Raw genomic sequence first — 22,238 nt, 5'->3', positions numbered from 1 at the left:
AGGAGGGGATCATGTGTGCTAACGTGTCAACATTTTCTTCTTGTATCTTAGTGTGGATGTGTGCTTCCAATGTACTCAAATGAACATCCAAAATAGAAACCACCTAAGTGGTGCTGTTTTGGACAAGTCAGTCTCATGGCAGAAAGAAAAAAGAAGGAGACAACCACCAATGGCCAGGACACAGAGTATGTCACATTTGCTCACATGCCGTTGGCTAAACATAGAAAGTCATATGGCCAAGCCCAAAGTCACCAGGCCAGGGAACAGACTTTATTCTGCAGCAGGGGCCCCCTCAAGTCACAGGGCAAAGGGCAAGGATGAGAAAGTAAAGGAGCAGCTGGGAAGAACAATATATTCCACCACAGCCCTGTATCAAGACCCACTTATGTAGCTAGTATATCCCCAGCCTGTGGGCTTGAGGGTCTTTTCCCAAAACCTCCACAGTGCTTTCAGTTCAGTTCAGTTGCCCAGTCGTGTCTGACTCTTTGAGACCCCATGGACTGTAGCACATGAGGCTTCCCTGTCCATCACTAACTCCTGGAGTTCATTCAAACTCACGTCCATCGAGTTGGGGATGCCATCCAACCATCTCATCCTCTGTCGTCCCCTTCTCCTACCGCCTTCAATCTTTCCCAGCATCAGGGTCTTTTCCAATGAGTCAGTTCTTCACATCAGGTGGCCAAAGTATTGGAGCTTCAGCTTCAGCATCAGTCCTTCCAATGAATATTCAGGACTGATTTCCTTTAGGATGGACTGATTGGATCTCCTTGCAGTCCAAGGGACTCTCAAGAGTCTTCTCCAACACCACAGTTCAAAAGCATCTTTGGCTTGTGAAAGTCAAAATTCTTTGGTGCTCAGCTTTCTTCATGGTCCATCTCATATCCATACATGACTACTGGAAAAACCATAGCTTTGATTAGATGGACCTTTGTCAGCAAAGTGATGTCTCTGTCTTTTAATATGCTGTCTAGGTTCGTCATAGCTTTTCTTCCAAGGAGCAAGTGTCTTTTAATTTCATGGCTCCAGTCACCATCTGCGGTGATTTTTGGGGCGAGCCCAAGAAAATAAAGTCTGTCACTGTTTCCATTGTTTCCCCATCTATTTGCCATAAAGTGATGGGACTGTATGCCAAGATCTTAGTTTTTTGAATGTTGAGTTTTAAGCCAACTTTTTTCCTCTTTCACTTTCATCAAGAGGCCCTTTATTTCCTCTTCACTTTAGGAGACAGCAAATCCTCATAGACTTTCTTTTTTAAATTGTGATTCAATATACACAACATAAAATTTACAACTGTCTTTTTAATGGAGGGTAACCCCCTGGTGGCTCAGATGGTAAAGAATCAGCCTGCAGCGCAGGAGACCGGGATCTGATCCCTGGCTCAGGAAGATCCCCTGGAGAAGGGAATGGCAACCAATCCAGTGCTCTTGCCTGGGAAATCTCGTGGACAGAGGAGCCTGATGGGCTACAGTCCGTGGGGTTGCAGAGTCAGACACAATGAGCAACTAACACTTTTTTCAATGAACACAATTCCGTAGCATAAGCACATGCACATCGTGTACTGCCATCACCATCATCCATCTCCAGAACTTTTTCATTTTCTTCAACAAGAATTCCAATGAAATATAACTCCTCACTCCCCTCCCCACAGTCCCTGGCAATCACTGTTCTACTTTCTGTCTTTATGAAGTTGACTCCTCCAGGTACCTTCATACAGTATGTGTCTTTTTGTGACTGTCTTGTTTTCTTTACCATAATGTCCTCAAGTCTCATCCATATTGTAACAGGCATCACAATTTCCTTCCTTTTTAAGGTTGATAATATTCCATTGTATGTACCACATTTTGTTTATCCATCGATGGACACTTGGGTTGTTTACAGCTTTTGACTGTTTGTAATAATGCCACCACAAACATGGCTGTACAAATGTCTTGAGTCTCTGCTTTCGGTCCTTTTGGTTATCTACGCAGATGTGAAGCTGCTGGAAAATATGGTAATTCTAGGTTGAATTTTTTGAGGAGTGTCCATAGACTGGCCATCCTTATCTCTGAAGTTGTGCTAAGCAGAGACTTCTGCTGTTGACGACTTAGGTCTGTTTTTCCCAGAGTCACTGATTCAGTCCCTCAAACTGCTTCTTCCCATGTTGGAGAATATTAGTAAGAATTTTTAGGATTTTGTTGACTCACCTTCTTTTCTGAGTACCAGTTATGATGGGTAAATTCAAAGGTAGGAGTTGCATGTAACTGTATGGATTGCACAAGACTTCCTTTCAACCACTGTTTTTCTACACTGACAGCAGACAATTATTCTGCCTCTATTGTTGGCTTGTTGGTGGTGATTTTTTTAGTCCTTTAAAAAATTCTCTTGCTTATTTTATTGGATTGAGGGAAGAGAGATTCTATATTATGACTTTATTCTGTCATTTAATCCTGGAAACCTGTTTCTTTAGTTTTTGCTTAAAATTGCAATTTATCTTTTATACAATTTCAGTAATGGCACATGTCTCAAGAGACTGGAGTTCCAGGCTAAGATGTTGTTTGAAAATTATCTGTGGGTTATCACATTTTCCATAGCTTGTCAAGAGAGTAAAACATTCATTTTAATGACACTAACAACTCTCACTAGGAGCTGTTACAGTTTCCTTTATGTAGCAGAGGAAGACCAGTTCTGTGGGTCTGAATATTTTTGCTTTCATGAATAATTCAATAAGGCAGTTAATAAAGATGAGTAGTTGTTCACAGGCAATTGGGGGTGAAATGATGGAAGATGATTCAAGCTTTTCTCAGCAGAGCTATGATATCATTTGGCCAGGTTTCTTCAGGCTCCCTTGAAATGCAGGAAGATTTTGAGCATTATTTACATAAATCTCTGCTCTCAGCTTGGATGAAACTAAGGAAAGCATTTCTTAGACTGTGGATATATGCTCAGCAGGCGCTGCAGGCCTCAGCGTGGGAAGCTCTAAGTGAAGAGCTCCCAAACATCAGGCTTCAGCCCCCGAGGAGGCTTTCAGAGATGTGATATTGTCCCTAGTTCCCTACAAACAGCAGATCCTAGGCGCCGGTAGCAGAGATACTATGAGTTTCATCTCTGCCTTCTTGGAGCTGGAGCATGGAGTGAGGCTTAGTACCAGCCTCTGTGTTCTCAGGGTCCATGTGTTACAGCTTCTGGGAGCACTCTGTCTCCATGACAGTGCTTTCCGCGAGCAGCTGACTCTTCTGCATGCGCCCCTGGAACTGCCACGGCCGTCTTGCACATGAGGGAAGCCACAGGCATGTGGAGACAGGCAGAGGGGAGAGGTAGAGGGAGCCCTGGGTCCTCCAGGACCCTGTGGAACAACGGACTTCCACCTGGAACTGGAACTGCACTGCCCTTAGTGTTCAAGTCACTTGCTTAGTGTTGTAAGTGGTAGGGGTGGTTGAGTCACTAAGTCGTGCCCGAATCTTGAGACCCCACGGACTGCTAGGCTCCTCTTTCCATAGGATTTCCCAGGCAAGAATACTGGAGTGGGTTGCCATTTCCTTCTCCAGGGGATCTTCCTGACCCAGGGATTGAACCCAAGTCTCCTGCATCGCAGGCAGATTCTTTACCAACTGAGCCACCAGGGAAGCCCTCAGTGTTGTATGTGTGTTGTGTTTAGTTGCTCAGCTGCGTCTGACTCTTTGTGACCCCATGGACTGCAGCCCACCAGGCTCCTCCATCCATGGGGATTCTCCAGGCAAGAATACTGGAGTGGGTTGCCATTTCCTTCTCCAGAGGATCTTCCCGACCCAAGGATCGAACCCAGGTTTCCCGTATTGCAGGAGGATCCTTTACTGTTTGAGCCACCCCAGAGAAGCCCAGTCATTAGTGTTGCATAGGTGCAGTTAAAAGCCTTCTTAGTTGAAAAGGAGGTTAAATGGAAAAATAAGAATAAGATGGTAACTTCCAGTAAAGAAAAATGTATTCATGTTTTTAGTGTTCAAATATACTTTCTCTTAGAAAGGATAGATTTTAGAAAAATGTCTTTGCTTGGCAGAGCAAAAAATTAGCCACTCTACATCTGTCTTCAAAGTAGTTTGAAATTTTACTGGTCCATGAAATCTGAAAGTCTGGGAACCGCTGCTCCAACTTGAGAAAAACTCATTTTTGGACCAAGACTCAGAATTGGGTTTTAGCCCAGTTGCTTTCCTCTCTGGCTACTCCTTACATGAAAGACTTGTGATTCCAAGTCCTGCTTTTCACTTGGTTTCCTACTCAGAAGGATGAAAAAGGGTAGGAAAGATTAATTCACTAAGTTTTCTTTTTTTTTAACTGAGATATCAATAAGCCATTGCTCATTCCTTCTCATGCTCTCTAAACATACACACACACACACACACACACACACGAACACACATATACATGTATACACATGCAATACATGCACACAGGCACACACATTCTGTGGGGATGAACATTCTTCCTATTTACCCACCACCTATATTCACCAATTATTAACATTTGCTATATTTGTTTTATTGTTGTTCTCTCTCTAAAACTGCCCCATTTAAAAAAATCGATTATTTGAAAGCTATTTGCAAACATCACAACACTTGCCTACAGATAACTTTCAATGACACCGCTGAACTTGCTACAGTTAATTACGTATGGTTACAGTCAGAAATTTTGCAGTGGAGTTGGAATTTGAGAGAAGTTTCATTAACTAGGGGAGCTTTTGACTCACTGATTGTAAAAAAAAAATATGGATGAAATCATTTGCAGCAACAAGGCAGTTACAGGAAGGCAACACTGTCTTACGAAGCGCAGTCTGGAAGCACCCATGGTCCAGAAGGTCCAGAGGAGAGGGATTGTTTTCTCCATGAGTTCCTTGTTTTTGGACCACTCTTCTGGGACCAACAAGCAGAGAAGGATGTTGGATGTTCCTCTTCCTAAATGTGATTTGCAACAAAGAAAGCTTTGGCACTGGCAGTAACAGAATTGTTTTCTCATAAATCCTGGTTTTCTACAGTCCTGCTGGGCACGACATGCCAGCGGATGAGTCTCTCAACCTCTCTCAGCCTCAGTTTCCTCTTTGATAAAATCAATAATTATTATGATAAGATAATGGACAGAAAGCCCCTACTAATACGACCTGACCTGGAATAGAGCATACAGTATGTGCTCATTAAGTGGCATATACAGTTTTTTTACTTTCTTAAGTTTGAGGACAACAGTTTTAAAAAGAGCAAATGCAATTTCACAATGAAAATATAAGTGTTTATAAAATAGTAGTCTGGTCTCTTTTCAAAGTCTTTATCTTTTAGGGCCATATTCTAAAATATTTAATGATGAAATAATTTTGCTTAAATAATCCACAGTAGAGGAGTATAGATGGAAAAAAGACTAGTCATGTGTTGATAACTGCCAGAACTTCGGTGAAGAAGGCTGAGTAGTTAAACAAGTCTCTCAGCTCTTTGCATATGCATGAAAATTTTCAAAATAAAACAAAATAAACAAAGCTGATACTTACTTTTTTGCCTAAAGCAAAAAAAAAAAAGAAAAAAAAATCAAATTAAATGTCTTCAACAGTGCGGGAAAGAATTCTAATTTCTCAGCACCCCTTATTTTTATAAAACATATTACATTAAATAAATACACTATCACTTATTATTTTCTTCATACACTTCTTAAAGGGATCCTATCTGTCTTGTCAGAGCTTTTCTCCTAGGCAATTATCAGCAACTTAATTACCATGAACTGGATGAAAAAGATCCATTTGGTTAGACTCTTGGTGGTGGGGGGAGGGGAGGCTGTAAGCAGGTTTAAAGTGAAGTTTTCTTTTTGATTTGGAGTGACAGTGGACTCCAAAAGTGTCCCTGACCATAGCTGTCATCACTAATTTTGAAGAACAAGAATTCCTGGCCACCCAAAGAGCCTTTTTGAAGCTGTTTGGAAAGAGAGGGTATGAATTTAAAATGACCTGGCTCTTTGGGGGTGGGGAGTGGAGTGTTGTGTGCCCAGTCATGTTCTCCTCTTTGTGACCCCATGGACTATAGCCCACCAGGCTCCTCTGTCCATGGAATTTTCCAGACTTTGGTGGGGGTCGGGGAGGGTGGGAAAGAAGATACAAAAATTGTGAATTTTAAGGCATGTTCCAGCAAAAATCTTTGAAAAAATTTTTTTTGGTTTGTGTCTTGATATTTACATGGGTATCTGTTTTATATATATAAAAAAAAAACTCATGGTAAAAATTCACACTTCAAAGTTAAATAAATAAGGGAGTAACTATCTTCTTCAAAAGACCACTTGGAATTCCTTACAGTAGCGGTCGACCCCATATGTTTGAGTATCTGTTTACACATCATTAACAACTTCCTTGAAAACTCTAGGAGGGAGGCAGACTGAGGGCGAAGACACTCAGTGCTGGCTTGTCAGCCCCACATGCAGCCAATTCAGTTCAGAGGACAAGGCTCATTTTGGAATTATCATTTAAGAAAATGGGAAATGACTTGAGCTGCAGGAATGCAACACACAGACAGTTGTGTAAACTTGTGGCACATCCCTACGGTGAGGAAGCAGAGCACCCAGTCTTGTGCACTTGGCGGCAGCTTCGCTAGCGGTGCTGATAGACCTTGGTTAATTAGCCCTCTGGAAGGGAATCCTGAAAGGACAGCTGTATGCTAACCTCCAGGGTCTGAGAGGTGGTTCTGCTTCCTGTATTTAAGAGTTAACTCAGTTCTAAGAGGTCAGAGATCTTTCTTCTCCCTAATAGATAACACATCAGGTTAGGTGGTCCAGGTTTCAGCTAATTTTAGAATTGGAAATAGGGACATTTAGCAAAAGCATGTATTATATCAGTCTTAAATTGTATTATAAAGTAATGCCAATAATTTTTAGACAAAACACCAGCACTTTTGCATCCAAATGAGTGAAATCCTTCAAAAAAGTCACTTGCTCAAAGCGTATTTGGAGTTGTTTTTGGAGTTGTTTTTGTGGTATCACCTGGGGTCAATTTGTAAGACAGAAGATATTTGTAACCAAAATGATTATATGCAAATTACTCATCAGATCTGGTTTTGAAATTTTGTGAAAATCAAATCCATCTTACTTGGGGAGATAGTCTAAACAAGCAATTTTAAGACCGCTTTGAGTGATGATTTTGCTCTTAGGATGAGTACAGAGTGCTCTCCAGTGCTTACATGGAAGGGAACAGCACTCATTTGGAGAGTTAAGTTCTTATTTTTTTTTTTTTTTTTTTTATTATTATTTTTTTTTTCCAGTGGGTTTTGTCATACATTGATATGAATCAGCCATGGATTTACATGTATTCCCAATCCCGATCCCCCCTCCCACCTCCCTCTCCACCCGATTCCTCTGGGTCTTCCCAGTGCACCAGGCCGGAGCACTTGTCTCGTGCATCCCACCTGGGCTGGTGATCTGTTTCACCATAGATAGCATACATGCTGTTCTTTTGAAATATCCCACCCTCACATTCTCCCACAAAGTTCAAAAGTCTGTTCTGTATTTCTGTGTCTCTTTTTCTGTTCTGCATATAGGGTTATCGTTATCACCTTTCTAAATTCCATATACATGTGTCAGTATGCTGTAATGTTCTTTATCTTTCTGGCTTACTTCACTCTGTATAATGGGCTCCAGCTTCATCCATCTCAGGACTGGTTCAAATGAATTCTTTTTAATGGCTGAGTAATATTCCATGGTGTATATGTTCTAATGTTTTGATTTTAAAAGCCAGACATAGGAGATAGCTGGTACATGTAGTTTCTGCAGTTGAGATTAAATATGGGAAAAAATGAAACAGCGGGGCCCCTCCTCCTTCCCTTCAGCAGGAGCTTCCCACGTTGGTGGGGACTTGGCTCCTGGGCACAGTAAATAATAACGTCTTCCTGACCCAGCCTGCATTCAGAAAATCCTGAAAGCTAAATGTGGCTGTTCCAGGTTATTATCTTGTTTCATAACTTCAACATACACTTCCTCTTTTAAATCTCAAAATAAAATGCATTTAGTTTCTCAGTTTTACTTTTTCTCTCTTTCAAAGTTTAAAGCTCTTAAATTTGTCTTTATTGCATTTAGGTCAGCTGTGAGAACTTTTTTTTCCCCTACCCATTTTAATTCAAACTTACATTTTAGTAATTTCTGGGAGTGTTTTTTAAAAATATCAAGCCATGCTTATTACTATCTAGATAATAAGTACATATTATCTCTTTTAACTTGGATGTCATCCTCCTTTGCCTTTATATTTGTATAGATACAAAGCATCAGGAGGTTTTTTTATTTTAACAACAACATAAGCAACAAACAGGAACTACATGCTGATTCATTTCTATTGGATTTGAATGGTTAAAAATAAAATACCGAAGTTGATGATATTGAAAGAAGGGGAAGAGAACAGCATGCTTTTTGCTTGCCTTTGGACCACAGAAGCAAGTCCTTAGTGTATGTACACTTCGGTTTTCCTTCTCCGCAGCCTGTTGAGTGGCCTGGCTGAGGGAGGAGCTGGGTGGAGGGCAGAGGCGCATGAGGTCCCTCTCGCTAGGCTGAGTCAGGCCGATGCAGCTGCTGGCCTGGGCACAAGCGTGGGCGGCCACCTGTGGCCCCCAGCACAGCTGTTTGGTAGGGGGCCAGCCAAAGCCCTGTCGGTGGGGTGGAGGCAGGTGGCCAGTCGGACAGCCAATACATTCTGGCATGGGCTAAAAGAACACCTGGTTCCACTCTGTGGACCCACCACAGAAGGTCAAAGAATGTGCTTTCTGGCAGCAGCCCCATGGCCTGGGCTTTCCAGTCCCTATGGTCCTGCTCTGACTGAAACACACTGAAACACCACCATCCTTCTTCAGAACTTACCCCAAAGCCAACACGGGACTCATTCTGCTCCAACTGAGTGGATGCGGGTCAGCAAGGCCATCTGGCTCATCTAGAAATGGCGTGGGGGGCTGTCAGGCAGGGACAGGCTCCGTGGTTCCAAACAGGGCGTTTCAGGAGCGGTGACAGCCTTTGCGTTGCTTGGCTGCCGCCACATCCTCCAATGTCTTTGACCTTCCTTCTCCTCCTCTTCCCACGAACTCTAACCACAGGCTTGGAAACCACTTCTGGTCCCCACCTGTAATTTTGTCACCAGACATAGGAATTTTCAGAGTGAACACCACCACCTACCAGACAGGAGCCCAAAGTTCACCCTTCGGTGACCCCTGAGGCCCCGCCCATGGCCTCGGGCCCACTGCTTCCCAGGAAGTAGGACCCCATCACCTCTGGCCTGGTGAGTCGTTTTCTCTTTGGTAGAGGAGCTTCCTTGTCCCAGAGGTGGGCCAGGTGCCAAAGAAGTGACATTTCCTCACTGGCCTGTGACTATTTGTAACTTACTCAACATCTCTGAGCCTCAGTTTTGGCATCTGTAAATGGGGATTGACAGTATTGTCCTCACAGATTTGTTGAGAGAACATTCCACGGGACAGCATATGCGAAGCGCCTAGCACAGAACCTGGTCACAATAGGGCCTCAGCAAATACTGATATAAATGCCCATGGCTAATGCCAATCTCCAGACACAGTGGGCACACCTGGCCTGGAATGGAACTTCCTGTGGCCATGTTTGCTTGGGATTTCAGGGGCGTCATCTTATAATTGCTGCTCTGTGAGCCCATACGGTAACCTGCTATCCACAACTGCCCTTGCCAGGGCCACAGAGCAGGCCTCCCAAGAACTACATCAGTCTTGGGCTGGTGGATGCCACCAACTTTTGAGTCACTGACCTGAAGAAGCACTCTGAATTCTAGGAGGACTTGCCCCTGTTTATGTGAAACCTCTTGGTAAGGTAAGGTATCCAAGTCAAAAATTTAAGAAGCACCTATAGAGTTCAAGGCTTTCAAAGTGCTAAGGAAAGCCACTGACCAAGAGACAATATAGGCATAACCTTGGTTTGCTCCACAGAGCTGAGCCAGCTCTCAAACCACTGTTCCATTTCTGGCCTCAGATATCATCTGTGGATGAAATGAGGGATGAACGAGGCTAGAAATAACCCTCTGAGAAAGAAACGGGAGAAGAAACCATTTTCCTTTTAAGTTCCAGCCTGAGGTTTTGAAGTCTAAGGCACAAAACCATTGTGAACAGCTGCTTTTTTTAAAACCATGTGTTCGTTTAGTCCACACATTCTGATGATATGAATGAGACAGAATTGCAAAAATAATATAACTTTTTAAATTCAGTGAGTGATCTCTTTTCTGTGACCACTAATTTAGAATTTTCCAGTCCTTCTGGGCTATGACTTTTTTTTTTTTTTCCTCCCTGAATTACATTTCTTTTCCCTTCTTTTAAAAGGAATGAATCTTACTCTTGCCACACAAATTCACGTTATTTTCGTTACCAAGATCAATACCCAAATTTCTTCCTAATTTACTTGAAAAAAATGTCACCTGGCCTCTTGGAGCATAAGGCTGAAGGGTCCCACTGCTCCTCCAGCAGTGGCAAAATCTTTAGAAAGGCAGACTGTCCTTGGGATCAGTACCCTAGGCAAGATAGTGACAGTGAGGTATTTCACAAGGAGAGAAACATTTAACCAGAAGCTTGAAAACAACTGTAGATGAAAAGACAGATTTGAATCTGAGGAATCAAAGCTAAAGCAAGACATTTCTTGGTTGATATTCCCCCTCCCTGACCCATAGTAGCAGAATTAACCTTTGCAGATGCAGTGGGAGGTTGAAATAGTTGGTGCCAGGGTCTTCTTATTAACTGAGCATTCACAATACTTCACGTGTTTTCAGCTACTAAGATGACTTTCAGGAAGCACCCCCTAGGACTATCTAATCACCTTATTTGATTCCTTCTAACGTATACAATTGAATGTGTAGGGTAGGGATATGGGAGTGAGTGGCTTAAAGCACAAACATGTTTTGGACAGTGCACATCTTTTAATATAATTGATGAAGTTGTCATTATGAAAGTACTGAAATAGCTAAGCATGCAGGAGGGACAACTTAATAGCTGCTAAGCTTCCTATTAACTGTTGCCTTTCCATACGATAGGGTCCCCCAGTTCAGCAAAGTGGCTCAGCCTAAGAGGAAACATCTGAAGGTAGCAAAGTATGCTTATCATGTTCCTTGTTCCTAGTCGAATATGAATAGAAAAACCCTTCAAGCCTAAACTCTTTGTTCAGCACCCTTTCTCCAATGAAATACCTTGTGTCTATGCTAAAGAGCTTACATGTAAGGCAAAAAGGAGAGGGCAGAAGAGTTGTGGGCCGTGTGACTAAAGTTACGTGGCAGGAGCCAGCCTGACTTCCCTTCTGGCCTTAGAGCAGCCGGCTGGTGGCATCTGGGGATATAGCCCACCAGAAATAACCGAGGCCTGCATTTAGATGTTACTGACATACAAGTAGGTGTAATCGTGAGGAGGGTAATAAGAAGGCAACAAGTGGGACTTCCCTGGCAGTCCAGCAGTTGAGACTCTGAGCTTCCACTGCTGGGGGTGCGGGTTTGATCCTCGGTCAGGGAACTAAGATCCTGCATTCTTCGCAGTGTGGCCAAAAAAAGAAAAAAGAATGCAGCAAGTTATCTCAATCCAGACACTTCCTGGAAAATTTAGACAATGTAGGGGCTTCCTTGGTGACAGATGGTAAAGAATTTGTCTGTAGTGCAGGAGACCTGGGTTTGATCCCTGGGTTGGGAAGATCCCCTGGAGAAGGGAACAGTTACCCATTCCAGTATTCTCGCTTGGAGAATCTCATGGACAAAGGAGCCTGGCGGGCTACAGCCCATAAGGTTGCAAAGAGTCAGACGTGACTAACACTTCCATTTCACTTTCACTGCAGTATGGTATTGCAAGGGAGAGAGTTCTCCTACCGTGAGTTTAATACCAGCTTTTCAGGGAATAGACAACTTCCATCTGAATCATTCTTACAAGCTGAATTTTTATTTTTACTAAATTATCTATGTTAAAAAAATCTGTGCCTGGTGTGGAATTTCACTCCATCAAGTGTTACAATGACTTTTTCATTTTCATTACAAGCAGGAGACTGAATGTAGAACAAGTGTTAGGAAACATGGCAATAAATTAGAATATAATTTACAAAGCAAAAAAAAAAAGTAACAGTGTACCACATTAATACTGAATATAAAATAAGCAACAACTAATCACAATAATACAAAGGTAATTTCATTCTGTATTATTAAGGATACCTATGTGACATTCACTCAAATAATAAAATTCCTAATGAAATGGACTGTTCAGGGAGTCAGTTGGCTACGCTTACCTTGCCTTTTTTGGTGGGTCTCTATGCAGTGGCAGATACTGCTCTCAGTCATGGGCTACCAGTTTCCTTAGGCTTCTCTAAGTAGCCTACATAGCTCACTCCTTTTGGAGGGCCTGCCAGGGTGGCGCAGCCTCCATAGAGAATCCTATTGTTAATATTTAGGAACAGGGCATCATGCAGCCACGTGATGGATGAGAGAGCAGCAGCAATGTTGTGATGTGATATGGAATATGACTTTCTCAGTCAGGTATAAATTCGAGGCCAATCGAAAGTTTAGTCCTGTTGTATATTCTGTGCTTGGATCTTTCCAGAAAGTAATCTGATGCTGTTTCCAGGTGCTCTCTGCCTCCTGGCCTTGCCGCTGCACAGCCCCCAGAGGGACACGGCTACCCTCCTTTCTAGCACCAGCTGGGGAGCTGCAGGGGGCCCAGGGTTACGGCCCTTACAATGTTAGTTCCTGGGTGAGGGGGAAAGGAGCCTCTAGTCAGCAATGTACGAAATCTTCTTGAAATAAAAACATAAGCTGGTATTTATGTTGGAAAAAAGCAAATCCTGACAGCAAACCTATGTCTAAAAGGTGCCACAGAAACCACCTGTCCTTTGTTGGTTTATTTTATTTCACCAGGCATGTTAGCACCGAGTTAACTGCTCTTTGCAAGGGACCAAAGGAAGTCAGTGCTTGCGGGCTGCCTGCCCTTCACTGATTGGCCGAGGTGGCACCTGGGCTGTCTTCCAAGGCAGCAGAGAGAGACACACTGGCCACTCTCGTCCACTGTCAACAGCCCTCTCTGGAAACTCAGGGACGTGAGCTGTGGTGTTGAGAGAGAAAGCAGGCGAGGAGACACAGACGACCATGACTGGGCATGCCGAGCAATAAACGTCCCAGGCTGCCTGTCCACAGCAAACCTGACGTTTAGGTTGGTTTTTGAAGAGTATGAGTTTCTCTTCCTTTCTGAAAAACCTAACCAACCACTCTTAGGTCACGGTGTATGATACACCTGACACGTCGTTTCAGAGCACAGTGAGGGTTTAAGTCACGCACACTCTTTAGCTGCAAGGAGTATCTTGCAAAGTAGCCATTTGGTTTGAGTTTGAGGTGTTGGTGTCGCATGGTGCACTCGTGTTTTGGATACAAAACACATTCGTCAAGATCCTGCTGCAAGTGTTCAAGTACAACATATTCATATAAGCAAGTACCCTCTTTTTGTTTCTCTTCTTAAAAAGTCTCACTGTCAAATCTTTTTAATGAGCGTGATGTGAAACTTGTGGACAGGGAAAATGTGAACTAGTCAATTTAATTTAGGTGGATTTGATTCTAGAATTTGAGCTACCCAAGAAACTGGGTTTCACATTTAATTGCCATTCAGAGTATCCATAAAAAATACAAAATCCTTGGTTAGGTGACTATTAAAATGATGCTTTATGATCTCTAGTCTTCATGAGTTTTTCTTCTTTGGTTATTGTCCCTTGCCTACCTTAGAACTCACAGAAATAGCACATCTATGTGCAAGCACACTCATCTACCCACACACTCAAAAGCGCCCACACACACACACACACACACTTGCTCTCATATAAATAAATGCCCCTCTGCCATATCAAAGAAGGGACATCTGGAACCCATCATAATTGTCAGCCAAAGGGTCTGCCTGGTTGTCACCGAGCCAGTCTGTCTTTTGCATGGTATCATCTCAGCAAGCTCAGCATGCATATGCAACGATCCAACAGGGCAGAAGCTGGTCTGTGGCTGGAGAGGATGTAAACACGAGTGAGTTGGGGTGACTCAAATGAGAACTGAGGCAGCCTGTGTGCTGGCAGCAAAAGGCCTGGTACTTCAGTCTCTACCATACCCCAGGTCTGCTTCTGCATGAAATTGACATATTTTTCTCTTAAAGTTTTAATGGAAATCTCAGCTTCACTTGCACAATGGCAAGTTGGCCACAGTCTTTGAGCAGTGAATTTATAGACTTGCACAGCCGCAGTAACTGATGCACTGCTTTAAACTAAGTCCTTCATTGTTGTTCAGTTTAATATAGTTTATATATGGCTCACAGCAGTGTTCAGAACAGGGGGATTATTCCTAAGGAAATTAAGTGGAATGAAGAAAAATAATACAAACTTTCATTACTTCTGATTTATAATTGTTCCTTAAATTACAGTTCAAAGCCCATTTTAGAATTTAAATTGTGGTGCTGTTGTAGTGAGATAAAGTATAGTAAATATTTTTAAGCTATGACTTAAGATTTCTGAATCTTCTTTACTTCAATAGTTGACCAAGTCAAAACAGCTACATTTTAAACAGTTTTAAACACAAATGGATTCAGTGTCATTGCTAAGTCCATAATAAAAATTATCTTAATGGTCCAAGGAGGTAAACAGGCTATTGGATTTACTCGAAAGAACACAAAGGTTCCACAGTAAGCAAGTCTCCCTGTGTTGTTTGGATCTCTCCAATCTGGCATTCCCTCCTACTACCGTGTCCAGCACTTTGGATCAATAAATCCCACTTCACAGAAGTTAAAATAATATTGAAATCCTGTCAGCTAGGGCTGACCAGTGGTTACGTTTTCCACAGGGTAATGCATTTGTAAGGACATCAATCCTCTTCCTCTGGGTGGCTCTCTGTGATGAATACATTTCCACGATGAAATGACAAGGCGCTCTCTCTGGCTTTCCGTGGGTCAGTGTCCTTGGCAGGTCTTACAACACATCTGTCTGAAGTATGCTCGACTACAGAACTTGAACTTCAGCACCAGTGGGCAATAAGCCACTTTGTTCACATCTTTGCACTCTAACAAGTGGGGGAAGAAAAGGGAAAACAATTAGAGACACATAAACAAGTACATAAACAATAAGCTTGGATGTTCTGCAGGGACCCCTCCCCCACCCCACCCCGCTGCGTCCCTGGGCCAAAGCACCTTGGCTTTCACATCCATGTGGTTTTTGTTTTCAAGCATACCCTGTCTGGTACACCCTACCAGAAATATTCTTTTGATACATTTTAACACGAATTAAAAAAAAAAATGATTTGCAAGGCTTTTCTCCCAGACTTTTATAAGTATGGTGCATGCCCACTGTGTCTTGAAAGAATTACCATTTGTTGGGATAAGTGATCACTTTAGACAGCTTGGAAACATGAGTCATTTTTCTTACAGAGCTTTTATTGCTTCTTTCTCAAGGGTTATTTTATTCAGCAGTGCAAGGTTATCCAAAATCAAACATGAGTTGCATTGTTTGATACCAGAGTACACATGTCTCCAGAGAATCTCTGCATCTGTGGGGTGTGGGGATGGGCCTTGGTGAATGAAAAGGACTGCTGACAGTGGCCTAGATTTAGCAACTACATTAGACAAAGAGGAAAACTTGGAGGGGGTTGGCCTCAAATGGCAGCAGTCTGTGGGTTATGGAAACATGTAGAAATGTCTTTTTTTAATTTGGAAGTGAGACATGGCCTTCTTTTTTCCTATGTGTGTTTTCTCCTCAGTGCTAGAACTGCCACAGTTGAAATCTGCAGTTCTTGCAGCCAGAAGGTGAATAAATGATTCTTTCTCCACTTCCCCTTGAGGCTGGTTGTAGAAGATGGGGCGGAGGGGCCAATGTAGCAAAATAGACACAGGCTTTTGAGTCTCAGAAACTCCCACCATTCCATATAACCCCACTACTGCTAATGAGGATATTCTTCTCCAGTCCTCTGGTCAGTTTTATCTGGGGGTTTTAAAATACTTTGTAAATCTAGTAATTAAATTTCCATATGCCTCCCAGGATCAAAGTTCCACCCTCATTTTTCCAGGTGGTTATACTGAAGCATCCTGGGTAAATTGTTTAAGGTAATTAGAATCAGGCAGAACACTGGGAAATGTTTAGTGTAACAGAACAGAGTTGTTGTTTCTTTATTTGCCTGTTTTTTTTCTTTGGCTTCATAAATCCACTAAAGTTCAAGAGATCATGTGCATGGTACATAAGCCATATGATAAACATGGAAAATTAAATGCAAAGAAATGGAAAAATTTCTAGTCATTATTATTAAAAAGTAAGGTAACAATTTTATTGACCTCACTTTTAAGGCTTTTTCAGTGAAAGACTTAAAATTTTAAACTGTAACCTTTAATCTTCTGAAAGCATAAGCTCTGCCACCATAGGACTCCCTTGAGTTCTGATTTTCAAAAAGAATAATTGTTATAAATTGGAATAGAAACTTTCTATACTAAGATTCTCAATAAATTTAAGTTTTGGCTGAAAAAAGGAGAGACATTAAAAATTTCTTTAAACTTTGTGCTAAAAAAATCAGATGTTTGGTGAATCAAGTTTGAATTTGAGGTGAAAGTATCTCCATATATTTTAATTTGGAGGTCACCTGTTATTTTCTTTTTCTTCTCTGTCACGATCAGTGAAAAGTAACCCCAAAATTTTAGACTAAGGATATTTTTGTGTTGTAGATTTTCCATAAAAAAGAATATTTTTGTTTTGTGTTGTACAAAAAGAGTTGTATCAGTGTTACCTAGAGGAATATATTATCCAGATAGTGAAGTTATTAAAGTGATGAGAAAAGCTAAGCATAAAGGATGAGGCAACCTAGACAGCATATTAAAAAGCAGAGACATTACTTTGCCAACAAAGGTCCGTCTAGTTGAGGCTATGGTTTTTCCAGTGGTCATGTATGGATGTGAGAGTTGGACTATAAAGAAAGCTGAGCGCTGAAGAACTGATGCTTTTGAACTATGGTGTTGGAGAAGACTCTTGAGAGTCCCTTGGACTGCAAGGAGATCCAACCAGTCCATCCTAAAGGAAATCAGTCCTGAATATTCATTGGAAGGACTGATGTTGAAGCTGAAACTCCAATACTTTGGCCACCTGATGCAAAGAGCTGACTCATTGGAAAAGATCCTGATGCTGGGAAAGATTGAAGGCGGTAGGAGAAGGACAACAGAGGATGAGATGGTTGGATGGCATCACCGACTCAATGGACATGAGTGTGAGTAAACTCCAGGAGTTGGTGATGGACAGGGAGGCCTGGTGTGCTGCAGTCCATGGGGTCGCAAATAGTTGCAAAGAGCAACTGAAATGAACTGAAAGGGTGAGGAAAGCTGATATAATATCACTCATCTTTAATTTCAAAACGCCATCCTAATAGGGTAGCCCTCCAGTGGAGACCATCACTCTCACGCACTGTAACAGGGTTTGGTGGGACTGCTTAAAGTTCCAAATAAACTTTGGCTTTCATCTTCTTTGCCAAAATATAGAAATGATTTAGTTGATAAATGGATAGAGGAGAACTGGCTCTTTTAACAGTACAAGGAAATAAAATTAGTAGTCAGACTACTTGGATTTAAGACCAGCTTTCTATTTACAAACTTTATGACTGAACAAATTTCCTAACCTCTCGGTGCCTAAGAGGTTAAGCATCCTCACCTGTGAATAGGAAAGATGACTGTTCCCACTCCCACATGTAGCATGTATATCCAATGATTCTGCCTAGCACAGTGCATAGAATGGTTATCGGCTCTCAGTAAGTGTAAAATATTGAATTACTATTACTACTATTAGTTATTACTACCTTTTACCACCAGATGACAAGTACGTGGTGCTCTGAATTTCTCAAGGATGCGATACTTAGATTACTACTTAGAAAATGCTGTCCTACAGACACAAGTCAGTATGAAGACAAAGAATATTTCCTGGGGTGCAAGTTTATTGGGAGGTTCATTACTCCCTTGTTGAAGAGTTTCTGAACCAGGAAAATTCTGAGATGAGCAAAATACAAGAAAATTTACAGATTTTTCTTTTAGATTTAGACTTTAGAATTTGATTCAATAGTAGATAATGAATGAAACAAAATATTCATAAATAAATTCTTCCTCCAACCAGTCACCCATTCAGGCCATTACAAATAAAATATTCAGGATTTAGCTCCTGGGACACAAAGGTCCCAGCATGGCCCTTTGGCTGGAGCTATGTGTAGTCTAGGGGCAGCCTGGAGGCCCACTGCCAGGATGTACCCCTCTGAACTTCCCAACACCTCTTCTGAGGTAGTTCTCAACTACCTTGATTCCAAGTAACTTGATTGAAAGCAGGAATTCATTTGGGTCCTAGGAGCAGGATCAAGCTTAGGGAGGCAGGGACATCCCAGGACCTGCGAGCATCACTGGTGAGAGTGGCAGATCCAGGGGTGAATTCCAGCATTGCCTCTTCCCAGTATTTGTTTGTCCTTGGCCAAATGACTTCATCTCTCTAAACCTCGGTTTCTTCATCTGTGAAACGAAGCTCATAGGATGTTGTGAAGCTCGTATGAGGTAACATCTACAACACATGTGTGACTTGGCACAAGAGTGAGCACTCAGTTTATCAGCTCTCATTACTGCTACCAATAACACATTTGAGAACAACCATCCTGTATTATTTCTCTGGGATCCCTGTCAAAAATATATAGGCTCTTCACTGGTATGAATATGTAAATTAACAATAAGATTTTAAGAGAGAGCAGGTAAATTATGATGAGGTGAGGAGTAATCTGGGGTAAGTACCAGGGTTGAAGACTGCCAAGCAGACAATGGGCCTTGATGAGATATTAAATGGTGATTCTTGGGCTATGGAAGGACACTCAGTTTTGATGGAGTGCCGGGGGCTCCCACGAAGAAGGGGCCCTGAGGAAGATTCCATTCCTATACTATGGTTTTACCTTCTAGGGATTGCTTCAGTTCAGTTCAGTCGCTCAGTTGTGTCCAACTTTTTGTGACCCCATGGACTGCAGTACGGCATGCTTCCCTGTCTATCACCAACTCCCAGACCTTGCTCAAACTCATGTCCATCGAGTCGGTGATACCATCCAACCATCTCATTCTCTATCATCCCCTTCTCCTGCCTTCAGACTTTCCCAGCATCAGGGTCTTTTCCAGTCAGTCAGTTCTTCACATCAGGTGGCCTAAGTATTGGAGCTTCAGCTTCAGCATCAGTCCTTCCAATGAATATTTAGGATTGATTTCCTCTGAGACTGACTGGCTGGAGCTCCTTGCAGTCCAAGGGACTCTCAAGAGGCTTCTCCAACACCACAGTTTGAAAGCATCAATTCTTCGGCACTCAGCTTTCTTTATGGTCCAGCTCTCACATCCATACATGACTACTGGAAAAACCATGGCTTTGACTAGACGGATCTTTGTCAGCAAAGTAATGTCTATGTTTTTTAATATTCTGTCTAGGCTTGTTGTAGCTTTTCTTCCAGGAGCAAGCATCTTTTAATTTCATGGATGCAGTCACCATCTGCAGTGATTTAGGAGCCCAAGGAAATAAAGTCTGTCACTGTTTTCACTGTTTCCCCATTTGCCAGGAAATGATGGGATGAGATGTGATGATCTTCGTTTTTTGAATGTTGAGTTTTAAGCCAGATTTTTCACTCTCCTCTTACCCTGTCATCAAGAGGCTCTTTAGTTCTTCTTTGCTTTCTGCCATAAGGGTGGTGTCATCCGCATATCTGAGGTTATTGATATTTCTCCCGGCAATCTTGATTCCAGCTTGTGCTTCATCCAGCCTGGCATTTTGCATGATGTACTCTTCATATAAGTTGAATAAGCAGGGTGACAATATATAGCCTTGACGTACTCCTTTCTCAATTTGGAACCAGTCTGTTGTTCCATGTGAACATGTTGTTCCATATTCTAACTGTTGCTTCTTGACCTGCATGCAGATTTCTAAGGAGGCAGGTAAAGTGGTCTGCTATTCCCATCTCTTAAAGAATTTTCCACAGTTTATTGTGATCCACACAGTCAAAGGCTTCGGTGTAGTCAATAAAGCAGAAATAGATGTTTCTTCTGGAATTTTCTTGCTTTTTCTGTGATTCAATAGATGTTGGCAATTTGATTTCCGGTTCCTCTGCCTTTTCTAAATCCAGCTTGAACATTTGGAAGTTCTCAGTTCACATACTGTTAAAGCCTTGCTTGAAGAATTTTGAGCATTACTTTGCTAGTGTGTGAGATAAGTGTAATTGTGCAGTAGTCTGAATATTCTTTGGCATTGCCTTGCTTTGGGACTGGAATGAAAACTGACCTTTTCCAGTCCTGTGGCCACTGCTGAGTTTTCCAAATTTGGTGGCATATTGACTGCAGCACTTTCATAGCATCGTCTTTTAGTATTCGATATAGCTCAGGTGGAATCCCATCACCTCCACTAGCTTTGTTCATAGTGATGCCTAGGGACTACCTACACTGGAAGAATTGGTCTTCAGAGACATGAAAACCTGCTCATCAAAGAAGATCAACCAATGACCAGTCTTTCATTCTTTGTCTTTTAAGTCCATGAGGGATTAATCTAGTAATGATAACACTAAAAATAATTTATCAGGTGCTTCCTTTATCCCAGGCATTGACTTGGGCAGTTTTACATATTTATATATATTTAATAATTTTAAGTGGGCTTCCCTGATGGGTCAGTGGTAAAGAATCCACCTGCCAATGCAGGAGATGTGGGTTCGATCCCTGGGTCGGGAAGATCCCCTGGAGAAAGAAATGGTAATCCACTCCAGTATTCTTGCCTGGCAAATCCCATGTACAGAGGAGCTTGGCGGACTACAGTTCATGGGGTCGCAAAAGGGTCAGACATGACTTAGTGACTAAACAACAACAATCATTTTAAGTAAGTAAAATGTCAGCTTTATACAGATGGAAAATCTGAGGCTCAAAAAGGCTACATACGAAACTCATTCTGTATCACACAGGTGGTTGGTCTAAGAAGTGGGACCAGAACTCAGGTTTGCCTGATTCCAAAACTACTCTATTTTGGCAGCATTCTTCTCATCTTAATGCAAAAGAGTTTCTGCCTGTCAATATTTATTCTCAGCTGATAACTCTGATAAGTCAATCTTTTGGGACATCATTATTAGGAGGTCTGCTCTTTCATCCAAGAGAAGGGGTAAATGTTTTAAAAAAAAACAATGACAGCTATGTTTTGACTGGATTTCTGAATGATCCTCAGTTGACATTGATTTCTAGCTAATATCTAAAATATCTAAAAATTGGTGTCTCTATACCCAAGTAATACATAATCTGACATAAACAATTATACTAGGAAAGCTACTGAAAGGAATCCTTTTTTTTAGGTAGAATCTTTCTGTAATATAATCTCTTTGTAATTGATCTACTTTGAAGGTCTGGTCTTTGCTATCAAGTTTTCTTCATGCAGATACACTTATATCTACTGCTTTTAAAGCAGTGGAATCTGAGCTAGCAAGTCAAAGATTTTAAGATGACAGAGTCTGATATTTTTCTTCTATTATCTTCATGTACCAGCTAAGCACTCTCTGGGGAGGAGAATGTGAAGACACTCTTTCTATCTTTTTTCTTCTGAGGCTATTAGAATGGTGAGAGGTCCTTACAGTGTGGTTTCTGGGAAATATTTTGTGAACCTAACTAGTCTCTCCTTTTTTAACATCTCCTCGCACGTCCATGTCTTAAAATAAAGTTTTACTTTATCCAAGGTGAGAGATTTCTGGAGGGACAATTTATGGACTATTTCTAAATTCTTCTCAGAGAGACTTAGGGATATATCAAGGGCTGAAAGCCAGCTTCTAGGCCTTATGATATGAATTAGACCCACTATTAGAATCTTAAGTAACTTGCCAGGTATGCTGGAGTGGGTCTCACTGGTAATCTGGGTTCTGGTAGAGTTGAACAATAAAATTAGACAACCTGTTTCATAGGCAACACATGAATTTACTTATCATTGATGTGCCAATGGTTTTTCCCCAGGTACTTTACATTAATCTTTCAAAACTCTGACCTAAAAGACATGATTTTGAACTACTCACACTGAACATAAGCTTATGAATTTAGGATGCAAATGGATTGAGATTCACTGTGACTTTGATGGCTTGACTTAATCAAGGAGTATAAGAGCAACTCCTGAAATGCAGTGTTCCTATATTTATTTCATAAAACACTGCCAAGCCTGCCTAAATCAGGCTTAAATTCTATTAATGGAGGAGTTGGGATACATAGGACATATTCTTCCATGACCAAGTTGGACCATTCAGGATT

At 41.7% G+C, this 22,238-nt stretch overlaps 1 protein-coding gene across 4 annotated transcripts in view; it reads right to left on the bottom strand.

The window, feature by feature from the left end:
- Positions 1 to 11,854: 11,854 nt before the first annotated feature.
- ADAMTS6 (ADAM metallopeptidase with thrombospondin type 1 motif 6) overlaps positions 11,855 to 22,238 on the bottom strand; it is a 278,395-nt gene continuing 268,011 nt past the window's right edge. For all 4 annotated transcript variants that reach the window (XM_061129691.1, XM_061129694.1, XM_061129693.1 and 1 more), the window contains one exon: positions 11,855 to 15,007. In XM_061129691.1, coding sequence (XP_060985674.1) covers positions 14,898 to 15,007 — 110 coding nt within the window. In that variant the 3' untranslated portion in view covers positions 11,855 to 14,897. The remainder of the gene's footprint in view (positions 15,008 to 22,238) is intronic.

Source organism: Dama dama, chromosome 25, assembly GCF_033118175.1.
Source record: "Dama dama isolate Ldn47 chromosome 25, ASM3311817v1, whole genome shotgun sequence".
In the NCBI taxonomy this organism is placed as follows: Eukaryota; Metazoa; Chordata; class Mammalia; order Artiodactyla; family Cervidae; genus Dama; species Dama dama.
Note: the sequence above shows the minus strand (reverse complement) of the source record. Positions and strands in the feature narration are given on the sequence as shown.